The sequence below is a fragment of the Conger conger genome, chromosome 1, assembly GCF_963514075.1.
Source record: "Conger conger chromosome 1, fConCon1.1, whole genome shotgun sequence".
Classification (NCBI taxonomy): Eukaryota; Metazoa; Chordata; class Actinopteri; order Anguilliformes; family Congridae; genus Conger; species Conger conger.
Genome location: NC_083760.1, coordinates 80106794 through 80127246, shown reverse-complemented (window position 1 = coordinate 80127246; position 20453 = coordinate 80106794). Strand labels below are relative to the sequence as shown.

Below are 20453 nucleotides of genomic sequence, written 5' to 3'. Positions count from 1 at the left end.
GCCACAAGTCTATTAGCTATACCTATTACACAAGTCAAAAGTTAATGTTGAGGAGCACAGATCCTCAAAAGGATCAACCTTATAGTACCAGCGTAACCTTATAATATTCAGGTCACTGAAATTGCACTGAAAATAAATTGTGCAAATGGTATTATGTTGTGACAAGGTTGCTCAAAATCCTGTCACATTGTCAGTGTACCTGCCTGAAATTCTCTTATCTTCACATTATTTATCATTATCTTCTTTGTTTCAACTGAGATTTCCTAATGTCCTGAAACCAAAGGGCAACAGGAACTGTTGATTAATTATTAGTATTGTTTAATTATTATTACACAAAGCCATTTTTATTGTTAGGTGGGTCACAAAATGTATGAAGGACAGTCTATGTATTGTCTATATTAAATCATTGCTGCAAAGTTGCTGATAAAAGCCAAAAGCAATATGGCATGACACGACACCAAAATGACTCACATCTTTATTATTCGTGATTCATGGTAGCCCGGCCCTCTTTTATGGAACTGTTTTTAAACAAATCAAACAAATTATAGAAAATGGCTTGAACTTTGCTGCCAATAAACTCTATTGTCCAGAACATGGTCAGAAATGACGCGAAGCCTGTGGAGATAGTTCGGGCAGACAACTCAAGAAGTGTTGCCCCCTCACATGATGCTTATGTTACATTACATTACATTATTGGCATTTGGCAGACGCTCTTATCCAGAGCGACGTACAACAAAGTGCATACCCATAACCAGGGATAAGTTCGCTGAAACACCCTAGAGGGAAGTACAATTTCAACTGCTACCTGTACAACAAAGATAAGGACGAGGGCCTTATATATATTTTTTTTTTTTTTTGAGAACAAAGAAACAAACAGAGCAAAAGTGACCAAAGTTAACTATCCAAACACTGCTTACCTAGCCAACTAAAAATACCGATACACAAAGCAAGTCACAGAGACAACAATTAAGGTTCACAGGGAGGTAGGGAGGGATGGGGAGAGGTGCTGCTTGAAGAGGTGTGTCTTCAGCTTGCGCTTGAAGGTGGGGAGAGATTCTACAGTTCTGACCTCAACGGGGAGTTCGTTCCACCACCGTGGAGCCAGAACAGACAGTATTCGTGAGGGTGAGGTGGAGGTTCGGAGAGGGGAAGGTGCCAAGCGGCCTGTGGAGGCTGAACGAGGTCTGGCAGGGGTGTAGGGTCTGATGATTTTTTGTAGATAAGCTGGGGAAGACCCTTTAACTGCTTGGAAGGCTAGCACCAATGTTTTGAATTTGATGCAAGCCATGGATGTCGAGTAGGGGGTGAGAAAGGGGCGGATTCTCCGTATGTTGTAAAGGAAGAACCTGCAAGATCGGGTCACCGCCGCAATGTTCTCGGAGAGGAACAGTCTGCTGTCCATCACCATGCCGAGGTTCCTTGCACTGGGTGACGGCGTGAGTGTGGTATCCCCGAGGGAAATGGAGAGATCCAGATGGGGAGAGGCTAATGGGAGGGGCTATATAAACCCCTAACCTTACCTGTTCAGCCCCCTTGCTCATTTTGCAAGCCTGCTAGCTGTTGCTGCATCTGCCCTGATGCAATCGTACAAAGCTGCCCTGCTGCCTGGTTCACTCTGCAGGCTAAAGCCATTGCGCTGCCTGGCTCTTTCTGCTGCACTGCCTCTTTTGGAATACTGCCATTGCCAATATTGCTTGCTATTGCCACTCTCGCTAGCTGATTTTGCTCGAATGATCCTGCTATTGGGGGGTTGAAACCGCTCGCTGTTCCGGCTGGCTTTACAACAGGGAGTGATGAGAGGCAGAGCCAATGCCAAAGTTTGCATTGAAGCTCAATAAATATTGCTTAATTCATCGTGAGTTGTCTGAATTTGTTTGAATAGAACACCACATGACTTGAGTTGAGGGAATACTTTATGACTGCACTTTGTTTGAGTAGATCATTGGATGAATTGTTGGGAAACAAATTTCCACCATCAGTCCCGGCTAAGCTGTGTCCTCCCCAAACAAACTAATGTGATACTCATATCAGAGCATCGTTATCTTTACACACTTTTAGGAATTTTCTTAGTGACCCAATCATTATTTATAAATATTTGTTCATTATTCACTGATGAGGATGATGATTATGGTCTATTGCATGTATTCTCAAATCTCGCCCTCAAATCACAATCCAGCCCTGGGGGTAAGAGATGTAATCCTGGCCCTCTTAAAATAATTATATCCAAGTCTTATCACAATGGCTGTATAACACCACAAATAGACAGCAGTATCTCCAAATGCACAGGCTTTGACTTACCAGCTCAATTCCTGAAGCTTTATACTAACCTGCCAATCTGCAGACCACACATGACTATTCTCTATCATCAAGCCAAGGCCTTTTCAGAATCTAGATACAGCATAGCACAGGACAGCAGCACATATGACACACACAATTTGAGAATTCTCATCAGAAGCCAGCTGATCCTTCATAAAGTCAGTTTGTTGATAAGGCATGCAAACCAATTGAAGTTTTTTGTGCTGAAGTTGATGAAATGCCATCTAGCATTCAGGTGAAAACCTAGATGCATTTGATTGAAAAGTTAAAGTTTTCTGGCTGAGCAGAACATCAACAGCCTATATTGGGGTAAAACTTGAGCTACAGTGGTGTGAAAAAGTGTTTGCCCCCTTCCTGATTTCTTTTTTTTTTTTTGCATGTTTCTCACACTTAAATGTTTCAGATCATCAAACATATTTAAATATTAGTCAAAGACAACACAAGTAAACACAAAATGCAGTTTTTAAATGAAGGTTTTTATTATTAAGGGAGAAAAAAATCCAAACCTACATGGCCCTGTGTGAAAAAGTGATTGCCCCCTAAACCTAATAACTGGTTGGGCCACCCTTAGCAGCAACAACTGCAATCAAGCGTTTGCGATAACTTGCAATGAGTCTCTTACAGCGCTGTGGAGGAATTTTGGCCCACTCATCTTTGCAGAATTGTTGTAATTCAGCCACATTGGAGGGTTTTCGAGCATGAACCACCTTTTTAAGGTCATGCCACAGCATCTCAATATGATTCAGGTCAGGACTTTGACTAGGCCACTCCAAAGTCTTCATTTTGTTTTTTGTGACCTCTTGGATGAGTCGTCGCTACGCTCTTGGGGTCATTTTGGTCGGCCGGCCACTCCTGGGAAGGTTCACCACTGTTCCATGTTTTCCCCATTTGTGGATAATGGCTCTCACTGTGGTTCGCTGGAGTCCCAAAGCTTTAGAAATGGCTTTATAACCTTTTCCAGACTGATAGATCTCAATTACTTTCTTTCTCATTTGTTCCTGAATTTCTTTAGATCTCGGCATGATGTCTAGCTTTTGAGGATCATTTGGTCTACTTCACTCTGTCAGGCAGGTCCTATTTAAGTGATTTCTTGATTGAGAACAGGTATGGCAGTAATCAGGCCTGGGTGTGGCTAGAGAAATTGAACTCAGGTTTGATAAACCACAGTTATGTTTTAACAGGGGGGGCAATCACTTTTTCACACAGGGCCATGTAGGTTTGGATTTTTTTTCTCCCTTAATAATAAAAACCATTTAAAAACTGCATTTTGTGTTTACTTGCGTTGTCTTTGACTAATATTTAAATTTGTTTGATGATCTGAAACATTTAAGTGTGACAAACATGCAAAAAAAATAAGAAATCAGGAAGGGGGCAAACACTTTTTCACACCACTGTATATTGGGGTCAACCTAGTCTGTTTATGTCAAAATGACTCTATCCACCCTCTAGATATCTACATCTGGGCTTTCACTGGAAAGCAACAGTTCCCCTATTCTCTGATTACTTTTGCATCCATCCGTTACGTCGATTTCCATGTAGGGCCTAAAACTGAAATGTGGTGCATTGGTGCATACATGCAATAAAGGAAGCATTGTGAACTCAGCCAAACGTTAGCTGATGATACTAATAAAATGCTGATGATTCAAACACAATCCATTGAATTTTTTGGGACATTTCCTGTAAGCAGATATACTGCAGTAATTCCGCATCTATCAAGTTGGCATCTGTGCCAGCTGTCAGTCCAGCATGCAAATAGGAAATATTTGCCAGTATTAGGGAGAAACCCTTAAAGGGACAATAGGTAAGATTTTTGTATGAACACATTGTTACAAGACCATTGTAAATCCCTTCCTATCATTGAAAAAGGCTCACTGACATGTTGACTCACCCTCTGCCTGCATATACAGTTGACAGGCTGGCGCTGTCAAAACATCTATAGCTGTACAATAATTCAAGCTCATTTCTTCAAAATTGGTTCTAATTGCCACAGCCAATGACATTTCAACATAAGCGCATTTCAACATAAGCACTACAAGGGCAGCCTGTAGCGTAGTGGTTAAGGTAAATGACTGGGACAAGGTTGGTGGTTTGAATCCCAGTGTAGCCACAATAAGATCTGTACAGCCGTTGGGCCCTTGAGCAAGGCCCTTAACCCTGCATTGCTCCAGGGGAGGATTATCTCCTGCTTAGTCTAATCAACTGTACATTGCTCTAGATAAGAGCATCTGCCAAATGCCAATAATGTAATGTAATGTAATGTTTATAGAGAAGGGGGAGGGATAAACTGTGGTGTGAAAGTGTTTCTTGCCGCTATTTCTCTCTTGAACAAAGTCCAAAATTACCTATTTTTAATTGAAATGTTTAGTCATTTAGCTGACACATTTGATAAAAAGCGACTTGGTGCATTAGTTTCTGAGCAAGTTAAATGCATAAAATCCATAAATACATGCATGTAGAACAGGGCCTCTCTGTGTGGAGTTTGCATGTTCTCCCCGTGTTTGTGTGGGTTTCCTCCGGGTACTCCGGTTTCCTCCCACAGTCCAAAGATATGCAGGTTAGGCTGATTGGAGAGTCTAAATTGCCCATGGGTATGAGTGTGTGAGTGAATGGTGTGTGTGCCCTGCGATGGACTGGCAAGGGACTGGTGTATTCCTGCCTTCTGCCCAATGTATGCTGGGATAGGCTCCAGCCCCCCTGCAACCCTGTTCAGGATAAGCGGGTTCAGATAATGGATGGATGGATGGACAAAGAAAATAGTAATAGTACAGTAAGTGCAGATTTTTATAAGGGTATAGAAAAGGGATATTGGATGGGGTGGGGTAAATCAGGAGGGAGGTCTAAGGTACAGTCTGAAAAGGTGCGTTTTCTCTCTGCGTTGAAATTTGGGGAGGGATTCTGGTGGTCTGACAGTGGTAGGCAGGTAATTTCACCACTGAGGAACCAGAACAGAGAGCAGGCGTGAACGTGCAGCCTGACCACCTGGTGCTCGTAATGAGGGGACCACAAGGCGTCAAAAGAGCTGAGTTGTCTTGCTGGGGTGTAGGGAGCAGTCTGGATGTAAGGTGGGGCCTTACTCAGAGGTATAATCTCTGCAATGCAATGCAAGCAAACAAGCAATTCTTTCCCACAAAAAAATTCCATCTAGTCCTAGAGCTGCATCTCTCAGTTTCTTCTAAGATACCGGAGAAGCCCATTGCTTTTCTTGATTTTAAACTCAGTCAATTCAAGAATATATTTAGTTCTTCTGGATGGTGCTGAATAGAACACAAGACCACCAGACAAATAACCATGACCATCTTGCTAATGAAGTCTTTCACAATTGCTAAGGTATAACAGTTAGGAAATATAAGCTAGGAAATATAAGGATATAATGGTTTCCTTAAGAAGCATGGATTTGTTGGTATCGTTTCAACCAGGCCCAGAAAAATTAAAATAGTATTTTCATTTTTTCATTTTTCAAACTTTGATTGTCAGTATATTGTGCAACGGTAAATTTCTTAATTGATTCTTAATTGACAATGTGTGTTAACATAAAGACAATCATGTGATAACCTTCTATTTTTAATCCTTATTACTATTTGACCACTTTCTGAATTAAGTATTTATCTGTCTCTCTCCCAGCAGACAGCCTTTGACCTTAATGTCTCTGCTTCTCCTAGAAGGGGGTAGCTAGCACATGCTGGTCTTACAGCAAGGTCAACAAGGGGTATTCAGAAGATAAAATACTAATAAATGTTCATGGCCAGCTTCACGTCTTTTTGTTTTGGTAAAGCCCCCCTTCTGAAAAAGTGTGTATAAGAGTCTTACAATGTCTGATTCAAATCAGACGATGCTCACCTGTGAAATGTAAAAAAGGGCATTTTTCCTTAACAATTGTCAGTATAACCTCAAGTCAGTAAATTGTCAGTATACAATGCAGTCTGTATTTGGACAGTGACACATTTTTCTTGTCTTGGCCTTGTCTTGACCTTATACGGATTTGAAATGAAACCATTAAACTGGAGACTGCCAGCTTTAATTTGAAGACATTGGGTAAACTTTGTAGGAAGCAGAGCCCATAGTTCCCCATTTCATGGATAATACATCAGCATATTTACTTCCCTACGTCAGATGAAACCTATTCAGTTCTCTGTAGCAGCTTCATGATGGAAGTTGTAGCGCTGACCACAGGCATTCTAGCCCTACTCACAGGTCAGACATTTTTTAACTCACAACAGTGATACTAATTATGCTTACTGTACTATGTTTACTGCGTATGTTTATAGCTCTTTCTTGAAATGCTATGATATCTGGGACAACTACCATAACATTAACACTGAGAAAAAAGGGGAAGTAAAATTATTTTAATTCAAGTTATGACATTACTCTGTTAGAGGGAGAATTCTTACAAAAGGCTATGTCGACTATTATTTGGTGTCGTAATTCTAGATTAATTTGAGGTAGACATGCCCATTCACTGAAGACAGGCTCCTGCCTGCAGCCAGCAAAAAATATTGGCATTAAAAAAAGAGAAATCAAAAAAAGGGAAAGAAAACATCAACAAAAAAACATCAACAAAAAAACATCAAGAAAGTCATCCAGAAGAAGCATCGCAACAGACATTTTCTGTTGTAAAACGTCAACCTTTTTTGCCATACAAATCTCAAGAACTGTTTTTGCCAAACCGCAACAGTCTCAATGTGCAAATGCTGCAGTTTCCTTACACATGCTGTGTTGTTTTACGCAAGCCTAACAAACTACACACCATTGGAAACGTAATGTGATTTGTTTTTAGTCGTCACTTCAATAACATGCCCATAGTCGGTTCTTTGATGAGCTGAAGTTATACAGAATTTCTACTGCTGTAGCCTATCCACTTAAAGTTATGATGCATTGTGTGTTCAGAGAGGCTCTTCTGCATACCAATGTTGTAATGTGTGGATAGTTGCGTTACTGTCACCTTCCTGTCAGCTTCTGTCTCTCATGAACAAGCCGTTTCTGTCTGCAGAAGTGCTGCTCACTGGATTTTTTTCGTTTTTGTTTTTTGCACCATTCTTTGCAAACTCAAGAGACTAGTGTGCGTGAAAATCCCAGGAGATCAGCAGTTTCTGAGATACTCTAACCACCCTGTCTGCCAACAACAATCATTCCAAGGTTAAAGTCACATCTGATGGTTGATGTGAACATTAACTGGAGCTCCTGACCTCTATCTACATGATTGTATGCATTACACTGCTGCCACACAATTGGCTGATTAGATAATAGATAGTGAGATGTCATAATCTGACTGCTAATAAATGTGATGAGTACATGCCTACTTGTCACTGTATTCTTTTTTGTGTTGATCACTTTGAATGGGAGGATAATTTAAACCTGTTTAATGGGCTGTTTAATAGCTGTGGTCAGTTTATATCACCTGAAAAGGCCTTGGTCAACCAGAGCATGACACTCACAGGAGTTGATTGTCACCAGGGGTGATGGTGGGCTTGCTTCACCAAAAATTTAAGCCAGCAGCCGCCACTGCCTCCCATTCTCTCCCGTTCCTATAGACACTCTATGGAAAGGCCAGACTGCTTCAACTGACAGGAAGGCGTTGGCCTACCACACAATACAACAGCGATGTGCAGAAGAGCATATGCATGTCTAATCTACAGGTTCATCTACCTTAAAGCAATGAAGTTTACAGTCACAGACAACAGTCACAAAGGAAATTAATGGAAGACCATACCAAATCCCAGCTTGTTTCCGCCCAAAATGCTTAGGAAACCTGAAGGCAGCCAAACATTCCAAAAGACCAGTGATGAAAAGCAGACTGCCAGCCCAAGGTGCAGGACTTGGATGCTAATTTGCAATTCAAACCAAAAACCAAACCTAACCAAAGGCCACCAGTGTCCTCCAGTTTCACTACCTCTTCTACCCCAATGAGGGGATTAGAGTTTGAATGGCTTGTGCGTTGAAGTGTACTGCAACTTATTTCCGTTTCAGGTGTGATCCACTTCCTGATCCCTGGAGGTAAATGCTTGGAATTTATATAGCGCCTTTATCCAAAGCTCTGTACAATTGATGCTTCTCATTCACCCATTCACACTCACACTCACACACACCAACGGTGATTGGCTGCCATTGCCATTGGCACCAACCAGCTCATTAGGAGCATTTGGGGGTTAGGTATCTTGCTCAGGGACACTTCGACACACCCAGGGCAGGATCGAACCAGCAACCCTCCGACTGCCAGATGACTGCTGCTGACAGCCAATTTCTATCCCAAGGTTTCAACACCTAATGAGATAACAAGGTCATTTTGCTACATTCTTACAGTGAAATATCCACTAGCAGTGTTTTTCATTCAAGACGAGGCCACATTTGAGCAAACACTACTTCTGTCATCACAGAAATGGTGCCATATGCCAATGGAAGCATAGGCTAAAATCAACCGTCTTTTTGAAGATCGATAAATAAATACTAAAATGGACATGAACAGCTGTGCAGGTTAATTAGGGAGGGACTGCCCATCAAAGCCTCAGAGAAAGGTTGTTTATGAATGTGTTTACTGAATTCACTTGATAAAAGCGTCTCTGATTTTTAAATAAGGGTTGACTGAAGAGTAATATTCTGTTTTATTGAAAATGTATAGACCCTTTGACACACAGTATAGAAATTATGTGGCCGATACCAATAACTGGTAATAATAACATGCCTCCCAGATGCTGATGCCAACCTGTTTTACATTATAGCATGACTACAAAGTTCAACTAAGTTTCTGCATTAATGAGAGAAATAGATGAGTGTAATGTAATGACAATGGATTAAGAAAGTAAATGGTAAAAAAATATTCATTAAAAATAAATAATAACTGACAGAGATGTCAGTGATTAGGATACTTTTTGAAATTCTTGACACATGTCCTGTACTGTATGTTGCATTGTCATGTCATCGATAATCTTAGAGTATATAGCGTACCTGCAATGCGTTAAACTGGTGGATGCACCCTGTTATTCTGTGCTTTTAGACACACTTTTGCAAATATAATCAAAACTCATGAAACACTCATGTATGTTCATACTTTAACTATGCATGGAGAAATATTTACAGGAACATTTCCTTTGTTTCCCTCAGGGTGTTCTTCTGGTCAGAATGCTCTACCACCAGGACCTCACCATGGAGAAGTAGGAGGAAGTGTAACATTCACAACTACAGTCAGCCCAACAGGACCAAAATTAGCAGCAATAACCTGGTCTTTTAATAATGGCTCTGTACCTGTAAGTGTAATTGCCTTTCTCCCTACTGTCACTAGACCAGGGCCTGGGTACGTGGGCAGAGTGAGTGTGAACAATGTCACTGGTTCTCTGGAGCTCAGAGAGCTGACACTGAGAGACTCAGGAGATTATTCTGTGTCCCTGATAACAAGTGACACTCAATTAGTGCAAGCGGAAACTAGACTGGAAGTGTACGGTGAGTACTAAGTATGGCATTTAGAACTGTCCACTGCATTTAAAATATTCTGTTATTTCTGTTTGCTTATGGGCATCATTTACTCGATAATGTCTGAATGTCCCCCACATTAGACACAACAACCTGTCTGTCTGCCATCATCAAAACCATCTGTACACAGTCCAAAGCAGTTAGTCAAGTTTATTCATTTTAACCCCATAAAAGCACAGTTATTTCAAAGATTTGGAATAATATTCTATTTTATTTATTCTATTTTTATTTATATGTTTTTAAAAAATATATTTTATGTACTATTAATTGCTTGCATTGTAAACATTTTAGCTGAATGAAAAAAATAAATGCTATTATACATGCATTGAAAGTAGAAGCAAAATAGACCCAGTGCATGGCCTGGACAATGGCCTGGCTAATCACACTCGTAAAATAGAAAATAAATATTGCATTATAAGAAAGAAAAAAAAACAATATGCAAAACTGCTGCATTCAACTCACAACTAAACTTGCCTCTTTTTTCTCTTGTTCAATTATTATAGGCTACTACTGTGCCATGCTATTTTATTATTAGGGTTTTATTTATTCTATTTATCTTTTTTTTCTTTGATTTTGTGTGCATTCTCTTTTAATTACAAATATAGCCCTATTAAATAGGCTAATTCCACATCATACAGATAAATGGGCGTGAAAGTCTGGGAAATCTCCGAAGTCACGTAACTTTTTTAGTCACCTGTGTGAACTACAAAAAAAAAATACTGGAACCACCAAAAAAAAAGCGAAATTCCATTTGTCCCAGTCTGGAGGCCTGACATACTGTTGCCTTAATATGGAGACATACAAGAGCTGCACTTTCCTGATTGATTGCCTTGTTAAAATGCCCTTATCTCAGAGAGTGGCAAAGTGTTCAATGAAAGCATGAATGTCTTTCTTTTTTCTATATTTAGATGTTAACTTTTGAATGGCTGAAGTTTTGCCATGAAAGTTTGCCTTTTGACTATACTGTAATAACAAAAGTAATTTTCACAATAAAATGTCAATATTACAAAACGGGGAATAAAATGCTAATATCACAATGGAACATTTCTGATTTCTGATTTCTGATTTCTGCCTTTGGACCCAATCCGGCTGGACACACAAACAGGTTCATTTGATGAGTTGTCTGCAAGTCCATTGAGTGCTTTAATGCCAAATGTTGGTATTGATATCCATTAAAAGCTTGTGGTTGTTTTTGTGGGATACAAATGACATATACTCAATTCAAGTTAAAAGTGCTATATAAAGTTAATTGTATATTGAAGATTTTGCAATGTGATTTTGTGTGTGTTATGTCTACATTGTCTATTGCGATCAAAGGGTCTGATTGCCATTTAGGAAGGCATATGCCATAGATGGAATCATTATAATGCAGATGACTCAAAATGTGTGTATTCTGTCAAGCCTACCATGGCATGTAAATGTCAGAACAATATTTATTGCGTATATTGTCTCTTTGAATGTGTTCCGAGTCCATTATAATACAGGAGCTATTTTTTAACTGCATGAATGATGACAGGTGACAAGTCGGCATGCAATATGTATTGAACTTTAGATGAGGTAGCTTACTGGGTAAGATGGTTGCCATTGTGGTTAAACTTACTTTAACGATGCAGTAAACAGTTTCACTGCTACTTTACCTATGTTTTGAACCCACAGAGCGAGTATCCAATGTGGCAGTCAGGGTCAATACGACTGACTTAGTGGAGTTCAATGACACTGTCCAACTAGAATGCTCCGCCCTTGGCTCCTCCCTCTTTTACCGTTGGCATAATGGAAGTTCTGACATCACGGCCAGTGAGCGCGTTCATCTGAGTGCTGACAGCAGAATTCTCACCATAAGAGTTCTGAGGACTGACCGCGGACCTCTATACTGCACTGTGTCCAATGCCATCAGTAATGGCACCAGTCAGCCAGTGCTTCTCAACATCAGCTGTGAGTCTGCTTCTGCTCTGCATGTGCAACATCGCTACTGCTGTTGGCTTTATTTTGCTCTCCATAACTGGCTTTGCACCAGAAAATTGCATGTGGTGCTAATATCCAGAATTGATTGCCACAATGTGAACTGTCATCTGTGTCTGTCTGTTGTTCAGTGCTACTGTCATGGTAGTCCACACTATTAATTGCTTTTACTATTTATGATTGTATTGGAGAATTTATCTTGTGCTGTCTTTTCTTCTCAGTAAGAGCAGATACCAGTACCAATGGTCTCAAACTTGCTGCCATGGAGCACTGTGCGCATGCAGGTTTTCATTCCAGAGACCGAATGCTGCCTTCATTGATTGATTCCAATGACTCGTTCAGCCATATTCATCTGACTGCGCTAAAGCACAGAATATAAGCAACAGCTATTTAGACAATGTGAATAATGCAGATTTCACTGAATAAAGGCCTATGTTATGTGCAAACCTACAGTGCTAATTCGGCAAATAACTGAACTAATTACATAATTAAGATCTGAGGCTGGATTAAAAACCTGCATACACACGGCCCTCGATGGAACTGAGTTTCAGAGCACTGCCATTACTAGACAACCAGTATTTGGTACAACCATCAAAACAATGAGTGAAAACAAAACCTTCAAAATGATGACTCAATGAACAGGCACAAAGTTACTGCTATACTGTTCTCCTCTGTCAAAAGAGCTTATTTGGTAATCTGCTCTTTTTCACTCAAGTTTCTTTCATTGTTTGAAGTACAAGGCCCTTTAACCAATTCTGAGATGTCAGTGATTCCCCGTAAAAATAAAGGGCCTTACTTTTCCCAATATTATTTATACTATATGTGTAGCTGGATGATAACCATAATGACCTGCCATTCTTATTGCGTAATAATACAGTGATTCTTTTGCTGTGTTAATGTGACCATGTTATCAATGTTTAAATGCTTGCTGAGCGAGTGCCTCCTTGCAGTTTGGTTGGTTGATCTCACGATGAGGTCAAATAAGTTTTGCTTCAGCATTTTCAAATTCCTCTCAAATCCCTACCCAATTCTTGTGCAGTGTTAACACGGGTAATGTGTTGTAGTTGGACCGGATGATGTTAAGGTGACTGTGGACCCTCCAAAGGTAGTCCACCCCACTGGATCCAACCTCATTCTGTCCTGCTCGGCTCAGTCCAGCCCTCCTGCAGAGTTTACATGGGCTTTTAATGGGATGAACACAGAGGGTCAGAAACTGAACCTGGAGAACATTCAGGAGAGTCAGAGTGGCGGTTATACCTGTCGGGCCCATAACAGCAAAACCCTGAGGTCTCAGCCTTCTGACCCCACACAGATCTCTGTCATAGGTGAGTAAGCAGAGTATAGACAACACTGAGGGGTGAGACAGAGATACAGAGGTCATGCAGTATGTGACTGGTGATGGTGAGGAGACTGGTCATGTTACTCTAAAAGCGACTACTAGTAGACTGAGAGATTGTGATAGGAAAAACATGGATGCCTGGCCCCATTTGCACAGGCAGCAGGTCCTGCCCAGAAGACCTTGCTCTGGAGTTTCATGCTGGAAGATGACACTGTTAATTGGTTACTGAATCAAACAAGAGGTGTCTGTCCAAGGAAAATGTCAGTACTTGAATTATTCCAAACTATTTTAACCGGACCAGACACTGTCAATGTAGTCGTAATACTTGTAGAAGGCGGGAACCACTGGATGTCAAAACGGAATTTCATATGTCATGATACAGTACATGCAAAAAACATTGGCAGTTGTAAAGATTGTCATTGGTTCATTGATTCACACAGTATGGTTTGATTCGAAAAGAAAAGAGCCCTGTTGAGAGTTATTTTCTCCATCTACTGTAAACGTAAACACAATCTTGCAGTTTAGTTTGAGGTTGGGATACATAAGACTTTAGCGAATGCTTCCACGTAATATTAACAATCATTGTGTAATATTAATGTGGAATGTTTTCTCTTGATAAGATAACAAAGTTGGGTAAAGCACAGGTGTTATTACTTGAAATGGAAATTAAATAGTAGCTGGGTAATTGAATAACCCACCAAAGTGTTCCCTTTGACTCCTTGAATGTGGACTGTCACCCTTCTTCTGTCTATCACTTAATAGCTTACGTAATAGCTTGGTTTTACTCTTTGCACAGTTGTCAATGTCACAACTTCCTCTCAGATTGGCCCGTAGGCGATCATTGGACAATACCAGAGACCATAAGCAGAAGCTAATTTATTTATTTTTATTTTTTTTGCATGGATGTCTATAGATGCAAAGATCTATCAGGATCCCCAATAGCTGACATTAAAGCAACGGCTAGTCTTCCTTCAACACAAAACATATAATAAATTGTTCCATTATGAAATGGCTCTGTAGTTTCTAGGGAACTGGAATAGTGTGTTCATCAAGGTTAAAATATTTTGTATTTTATTTTATTTAGAAAAATGTATTTAAAGGGAGTGATATGTTTGACGAATAAGGTTTGGCAGACCAAAGGGATAAAATAGTTCAATAAGAACAAAGAGAGGGAGAGAAAGAATGGTCTATGAAAGAATGGCCTCTCAGTGTTCCGGAGAGCAGGTTTCTCTCAGCTCAGTGTTCCAGAGAGCAGGTTTCTCTCAGCTCAGTGTTCCAGAGAGCAGGTTTCTCTCAGCTCAGTGTTCCAGAGAGCAGGTTTCTCTTAGCTCAGTGTTCCAGAGTGCAGGTTTCTCTCAGCTCAGTGTTCCAGAGAGCAGGTTTCTCTCAGCTCAGTGTTCCAGAGTGCAGGTTTCTCTTAGCTCAGTGCTCCAGAGTGCAGGTTTTTCCCAGCTCAGTGTTCCAGAGAGCAGTTTGTTTCAGATTCAGTGTTCCAGAGAGCAGGTCTCTGTCAGACTCAAGTGTTCCAGAGTGCAGGTTTCTCTCAGACTCAGTGTTCCAGAGAGCAGGTTTCTCTCAGACTCAATGTTCCAGAGAGCAGGTTTCTCTCAGACTCGGTGCTCCAGAGACAAATATTTCAATATTTCTTGCAATGATTTGTTTTAAGGTTCCACACACACACCTTGTGGTGTTAAAACTATTACCTTCTTACTGTTTGAAGTGATTAACAGTCCAATGTGTGCAATTTTTTTTTCTCTCCAATGTAGAGAAGATATCCGATGTGAACATCACAGGTCCCACAAGAGTACTGATAGCAGGTAACGGCTCTGCCAACCTGAGCTGTCAGGCAGCTGCTGGAACCCTCATCTCCAGGAAGTGGCTGAAGGATGGACACTCACTGTCTCCTAGCAACAGAATCACCTTCTCCGGTGACAAAAGCTCTGTGTCCATAGACCCTGTACAAGGCTCTGATAATGGGCACTACCAATGCAGACTTACCAACCCTGTGAGCACAGACACTGTGAGCTACTACCTAACTGTCAACTGTGAGTAGAGGGAAGCCTGGCCTGTATTCATTTCTAAACACAAAAGTGTTTTGCACATTTAAAAACAGTTACATTATGTAATAGTTGTGACTGCAAGTTATAGCGCCACTAACCAAATTCATTAATGACTGTGTTCACTGCAGTGTGCTTCACTCTTAACTCGGCTGGGCTGTGAGTTACAGATGGACCAGAGGACGTTGTCATACAGGGACACAGAGAGATAGAAGTGGGCGACACAGTGGTGCTGACCTGTTCTGCATCATCAGTACCTCCTGCAACATTGACCTGGACCTTTAACGGGAACGAGACTGGTGTCCTCACGGAGGAGTACACTATTGAGAAAGCCTTAATTGATCACAGTGGGACTTACACCTGTCTGGCCAGGAATTCTGTGACTGGTTTAAGTATTTCCTCTGCTCCACATCTGTTGACTGTTACAGGTGAGATGTTTCAAAGCTGAAATGCGACATATGCATATATCATAGTAAGTGTAAGCATGAATGTGGTGTAGTAGTGGACCATGACTGTAGAGTTGTGTTGCCATAGAAAAGTAGATGAGACGGGTGCGTGGGGGGGTTAGGACCCAAAATGCACGACTCAGAAACAATGTAGTCAAGTCCCATGAGGGCTTTATTCGGGGAAATCCAGAGAGCGTAGTCAAAAATAAGCAATGTTCATACACGTAATATCCAGCCAAAAAACCAAAGCGCAGTACTGAGGGAGAAGGCAGTCTTGTAGTCGGTACACATGCAAGAAGTCCGGGAGCCAGGAAAGCTGTCAGCGGGGCAGAACTACAGGTGGGTAGTAGGCAGGCTCAGGGTCAATGATGGCGCAAGAATCAAGCCCGAAGTCTACTCCGTGGGGCAAAAGTACAAAAACAGCAGGCAAAGACATGGTACAGGCAGGCAATGGTCAACAAAACAGAAGTCAATAATCTTTCGTCGGTAAACAGGCTTGGCTCGCAACAGGTCGACAATGGTTTCACAAAGACCGCTAAAGCACCGCACTGACAAACAGGAGGCAAACAATTTCACAAAAACAAGACATGAAACTGAGCTGTATATGCAGGTGAAGACAGGTGTAGACAATTAGCTTGAGAGCAGCAAGAGAATGGAAATCAGGTGTAGAGGATTGACAAGTTAACGAGGTAATTAGTAATCGTTAGTAATAAACATATCCTGCCCTAGCATTAGTAAATTAGTCAATGACATGCACAAGAAACGTAAGGTAACATGAACACATGATTAGAATGTTAGTATTACCCAATCCTGATCTAGCATTAGTAGATTAGTAAGTAGAGGGAAATTGAAACAATTAGGGTGTGAGTGACAGAAAGGGAGAGAGAGAAAGCAGGAATGCAAGACTTGCAGAAAGACATGAAAAAGTGTATGCTAATCAATGACCAGTACAACGCAACATGAAACATAAATTCTGACATAACAAGTTTGTGAAATATGACAATAAACTAAATAACATGACATGGCAAGACTAACAATTAAATCATAACAACAACTAAACATGAAACATAACATGACATGAAACATAAAAACGTGGTGATACTTGACCAGGGGTCGGCAACCCTGGTCCTGGAGAGCCGCAGGGTCTGCTGGTTTTTGTTTTCGCCTTATTATCAGCAACCGATTCATACCCAAGAAACCAGGTGAGGCCAGTTAACTGAGGAATCGACTGCTTTAATTGATCAATTAAGTGCTGAGTAACAACAAAAGCCAGCACACCCTGCGGCTCTCCAGGACCAGGGTTGCCGACCCCTGTACTAGATTAACATAATACGTGACATGACAATAACATAACCAAGACCATAACTAAACATAAAACATGACATGACAAACATGAAACGCGACTGTAGAGAATCCCATCCTGTCCTACTGGTGTCATATAGCCATATTGGGAATTACAATTCAGTGCTTGTCTATTTGCCTTAATGATATTAACACAATTACTCTAATTGTTATTAAAACAGTTGTGAAAATTGTTCAGTTAGTTTCTTATGTTGTACGGATGTGTATGCATACCTAGGGATCTCTCTGGGGAAGAACATCTGCTAATTGAATAATAATAATCTGATTTTAAATCGATTAATAACTATATGTGTGTAATGAGGTGCTATTCTGGATGGTGTGGATCTATGCACGACTGGAGGAGCATACAGAAGCTGTTGATTACACTGGCTGAGCTGTGTACATGCTGAAATGAGCACCCTGCTAGCATGTTTACAGCACAACAAAAAACTTTTGATTGTTCCAGAGAGTAGGTCAGAAGCGTGTTCCAGAGAGCAGGTATCTCTGACTCAGTGTTCCAGAGAGCAGGTATCTCTCAGACTCAGTGTTCCAGAGAGCAGGTTTCTCTCAAACTCAGTGTTCCAGAGAGCAGGTATCTCTCAGACTCAGTGTTCCTGAGAGCAGGTATCTCTCAGACTCAATGTTCTCAGCAGACTCAGCAGGTTTCTCTCAAACTCAGTGTTCCAGAGAGCAGGTTTCTCTCAGACTCAGTGTTCCAGAGAGCCGGTTTCTCTCAGACTCAGTGTTCCAGAGAGCAGGTATCTCTCAGCATGTGCACAGCACTGTTTTAACCAGCGTTCTGTGGCTATGCTCTGTGTTTTGCAGTACCCACCCCACTAGGGGCAATACTTGGGGGTACGTTTGGCGCTCTGGCATGTGTAGCACTGGCCGGTGTCTACATGAAGAAGAAAAAGAGGTGAACACACCAGTTCTCTCTTATTCAAACAAACCATAATTATGTTTTCATTTTTGTTTCATGTTGATGATACATTGAATACATATTACATGCATTATGCCAAGAGAAGAATTGTTGCATTAATTGTTAACTACTGTTTATGAATGCAGTCTATTGCACCTCTGTGTCAGTAATTGAGTGTGTCACTAATGGTAATATATCATTTTGCATCAGTTATGAAACACACGACACTCTCACTGTTCAAATGTAATGTGTGTCTCCTTGTGTTTCTACAGGAGGGACATCCCATGCAACCAAGGTGAATACATCTACATATACTGTACCTTAAAATGAACATTTTGCCTACAAATGAATGATGACTTGAATTATGGGCACTAATAATACATTACATCGGTTCTGTATTTCAGATGCACAGGCTGTTGTGTATGAAAATACCAAAGAGTTGGGTGGACCCATTGTGTATGAAAACCTGGCTGAGGTGAGAGACTGTGGAGTCAGAGTTTATTGAGCTGGAGTTGCTCCCTTCCCACAGCACACTGTGTGGACATTTTGCGTCCTGTCTGTCTCTGATGGCTCATTATGCAACAGGTGCACAGCTGCGAAACATTTCTGCACTTACACATAGTGAATGTCTTGTACTCTCAGCACAACTTGGTATATTTGACTTGAAGGTTTGTAATTACACTGTACAGTTCCTTTCTGTTCACTATCACATTTTGTCTCATGGTTCCTTTGCTGTTGTGCTCTAGGGCTCAATTGATCCCAGGTCTGTAGCTTCAGAAAACAGAGATGGTAAGACCCTGTTCATCTTGGACCATGTTAAGACTTGTAATTGTAAGATTGAAAATTGCATTTTCTAGCTACTGGAGCATCATTTTTGTCGTTCTTGCTTCCAGATTATCAGGAATTGCAATTCAAAGATAGTGCTACCTACTGCACCATGAAGAGGTTGGCTTAAAAATAACTTGTTATAAGTATTCTTTGTTGTCCAAAGTTTGTGATATACTATTTTAACTGTACATTTAATTCTGTTGTTGCGCATAAGTCATGGTGAAACTCACACAACCTCTTTTCTCCCTTCCTGTTTCTCTCTCTCTTTTTCAGTCATTGACGAATGGCAGGGCAGACCTGTGTAGGGCTTGGTATCATTTGGATTTCAGCAATTCCGGTTCCGGTTCTGCCTATCTGTTCTGATTCTTAATAGTTCCAGGGTTCCGATTCCAATATGGTTAAACAAATACTGCCACTCCTAAAATCTGATTGGCCAACCCAGTGCCACCCCACACATAGTCCATCTGCATTTACCAAGACACCGTTTTTACCAAGACACATCTTTCCCGTTTTGCTAGCTTCCAAATGTGCATCAAAAGTGCACCTGTCAGGAGCAGCACGATTTGCGCGTTATTGCCTGTTTTGTGAGTCAATCGGTTTATAATTGTCTTATGAGAACAATACATGATGTCATGTATAATATACTATTCAATTTAGATTAGTCATAATTGGTGCAATTTTGGGGCTCTTCAGTGGGCTGTGTGCTAAAATAGCCAGTGACAGGCATTTGTCATCGTTAAATGTCATCCTGTACATTGCCTTATCGGTAGCCTATAGCCTCTTCATTTATGTTTAGATTTAGTAGACGAGTAATGAATAGTGTTTTGTTGTTGTTTTTCGCACATAAAACAACATATAAAAATAATAAAAATAAATAACCACCAAAATGTTTTGTGTGCACAAAGAGTTATTGTTGTCACCCCCAGGCAACCCTTGGACCCCACTTGGCCACCTGAGTAAAGAAAAAACTAGAACTGCCCCTGTACATACAATAACAATAAATAAACTTAACTATTTCCACAAAGTGAATTGAAGAAATATCCACAAAAGTTTAAAAATTTTTTTTAAATGAGACACATAGAGAACAAAAATAAATTGAATCCCTGAAATCTATAATCATTAAGACCTTATCAAATATAATTTCAAATTTTAACCTCCTCTTACTCACTGTGCTCTCCTTCCTCATTCTCACTCTGTTGTCTTTTCTCTGCATTTTGCCTGGTTGTCATTTTCCTTCAAAATGAAGCCACAGTTTTGACCGTTTACTGTGGCCCATTTTTCACGCTTTGGAAATGAGAGTGGAAGTGTAGCTTATGACGCTGTAGCCGTGCTCGTGGTTCAACAAATCGACATGCTATTGACGCATGACTCTGTCGGTGGCAGATAGGTTCTGAGCGGACGTACATGTCTGCAATAGACCGGTTACATCTACATTCAAACTTAGAATCATATTGCAATATGTACCTACATTAATTACCATGTTTGAACGCGAGAGAGAACATTTTAGATATGCAGTATTAATTATTTCTGCCACGAACTCGATTATCCTTGTAAAACGGTTCGTTTCGATCCTGGAAACTGATTGGCCGAGACCGCTGTTTCACCGTGACTGTAAGTCCCATATACAGTAAAAGTAAATCAACCCGCCTGTTTGCAAACGATATCACTTTTGACTGAAATCTATAGCAGCCACTGTCTCCACAGTACCATGTTGCAGACTTTATCGGATGCGAGGCTCGAAGTGAGAGAGATAATGTCAGTCAGTGGTCATAAATGTGAAAGCTCGC

At 40.7% G+C, this 20453-nt stretch overlaps 1 protein-coding gene across 1 annotated transcript; it reads left to right on the top strand.

Annotated features, from left to right (window-relative positions):
- The first annotated feature begins 6461 nt into the window (after positions 1–6461).
- Positions 6462–19542, top strand: LOC133125601 (carcinoembryonic antigen-related cell adhesion molecule 1-like). Its single transcript, XM_061237194.1, has 12 exons — positions 6462–6507; positions 9412–9747; positions 11434–11709; positions 12801–13061; positions 14842–15120; positions 15303–15560; positions 17745–17835; positions 18111–18133; positions 18243–18313; positions 18585–18627; positions 18732–18783; positions 18940–19542. The coding sequence occupies exons 1-12, from the start codon at positions 6462–6464 to the stop codon at positions 18944–18946; spliced, it is 1743 nt and encodes a 580-aa protein (XP_061093178.1). The 3' UTR covers positions 18947–19542.
- Positions 19543–20453: the final 911 nt, after the last annotated feature.

Excerpts from the sequence above, each read along its gene's own strand:
- LOC133125601 (XM_061237194.1), top strand. The coding sequence starts at position 6,462 with ATGGAAGTTGTAGCGCTGACCACAGGCATTCTAGCCCTACTCACAG. Across the intron at positions 15,561-17,744 it reads ACATCTGTTGACTGTTACAG|TACCCACCCCACTAGGGGCA; the intron begins GTGAGATGTTTC and ends TGTGTTTTGCAG. Across the intron at positions 18,628-18,731 it reads AGCTTCAGAAAACAGAGATG|ATTATCAGGAATTGCAATTC; the intron begins GTAAGACCCTGT and ends TCTTGCTTCCAG.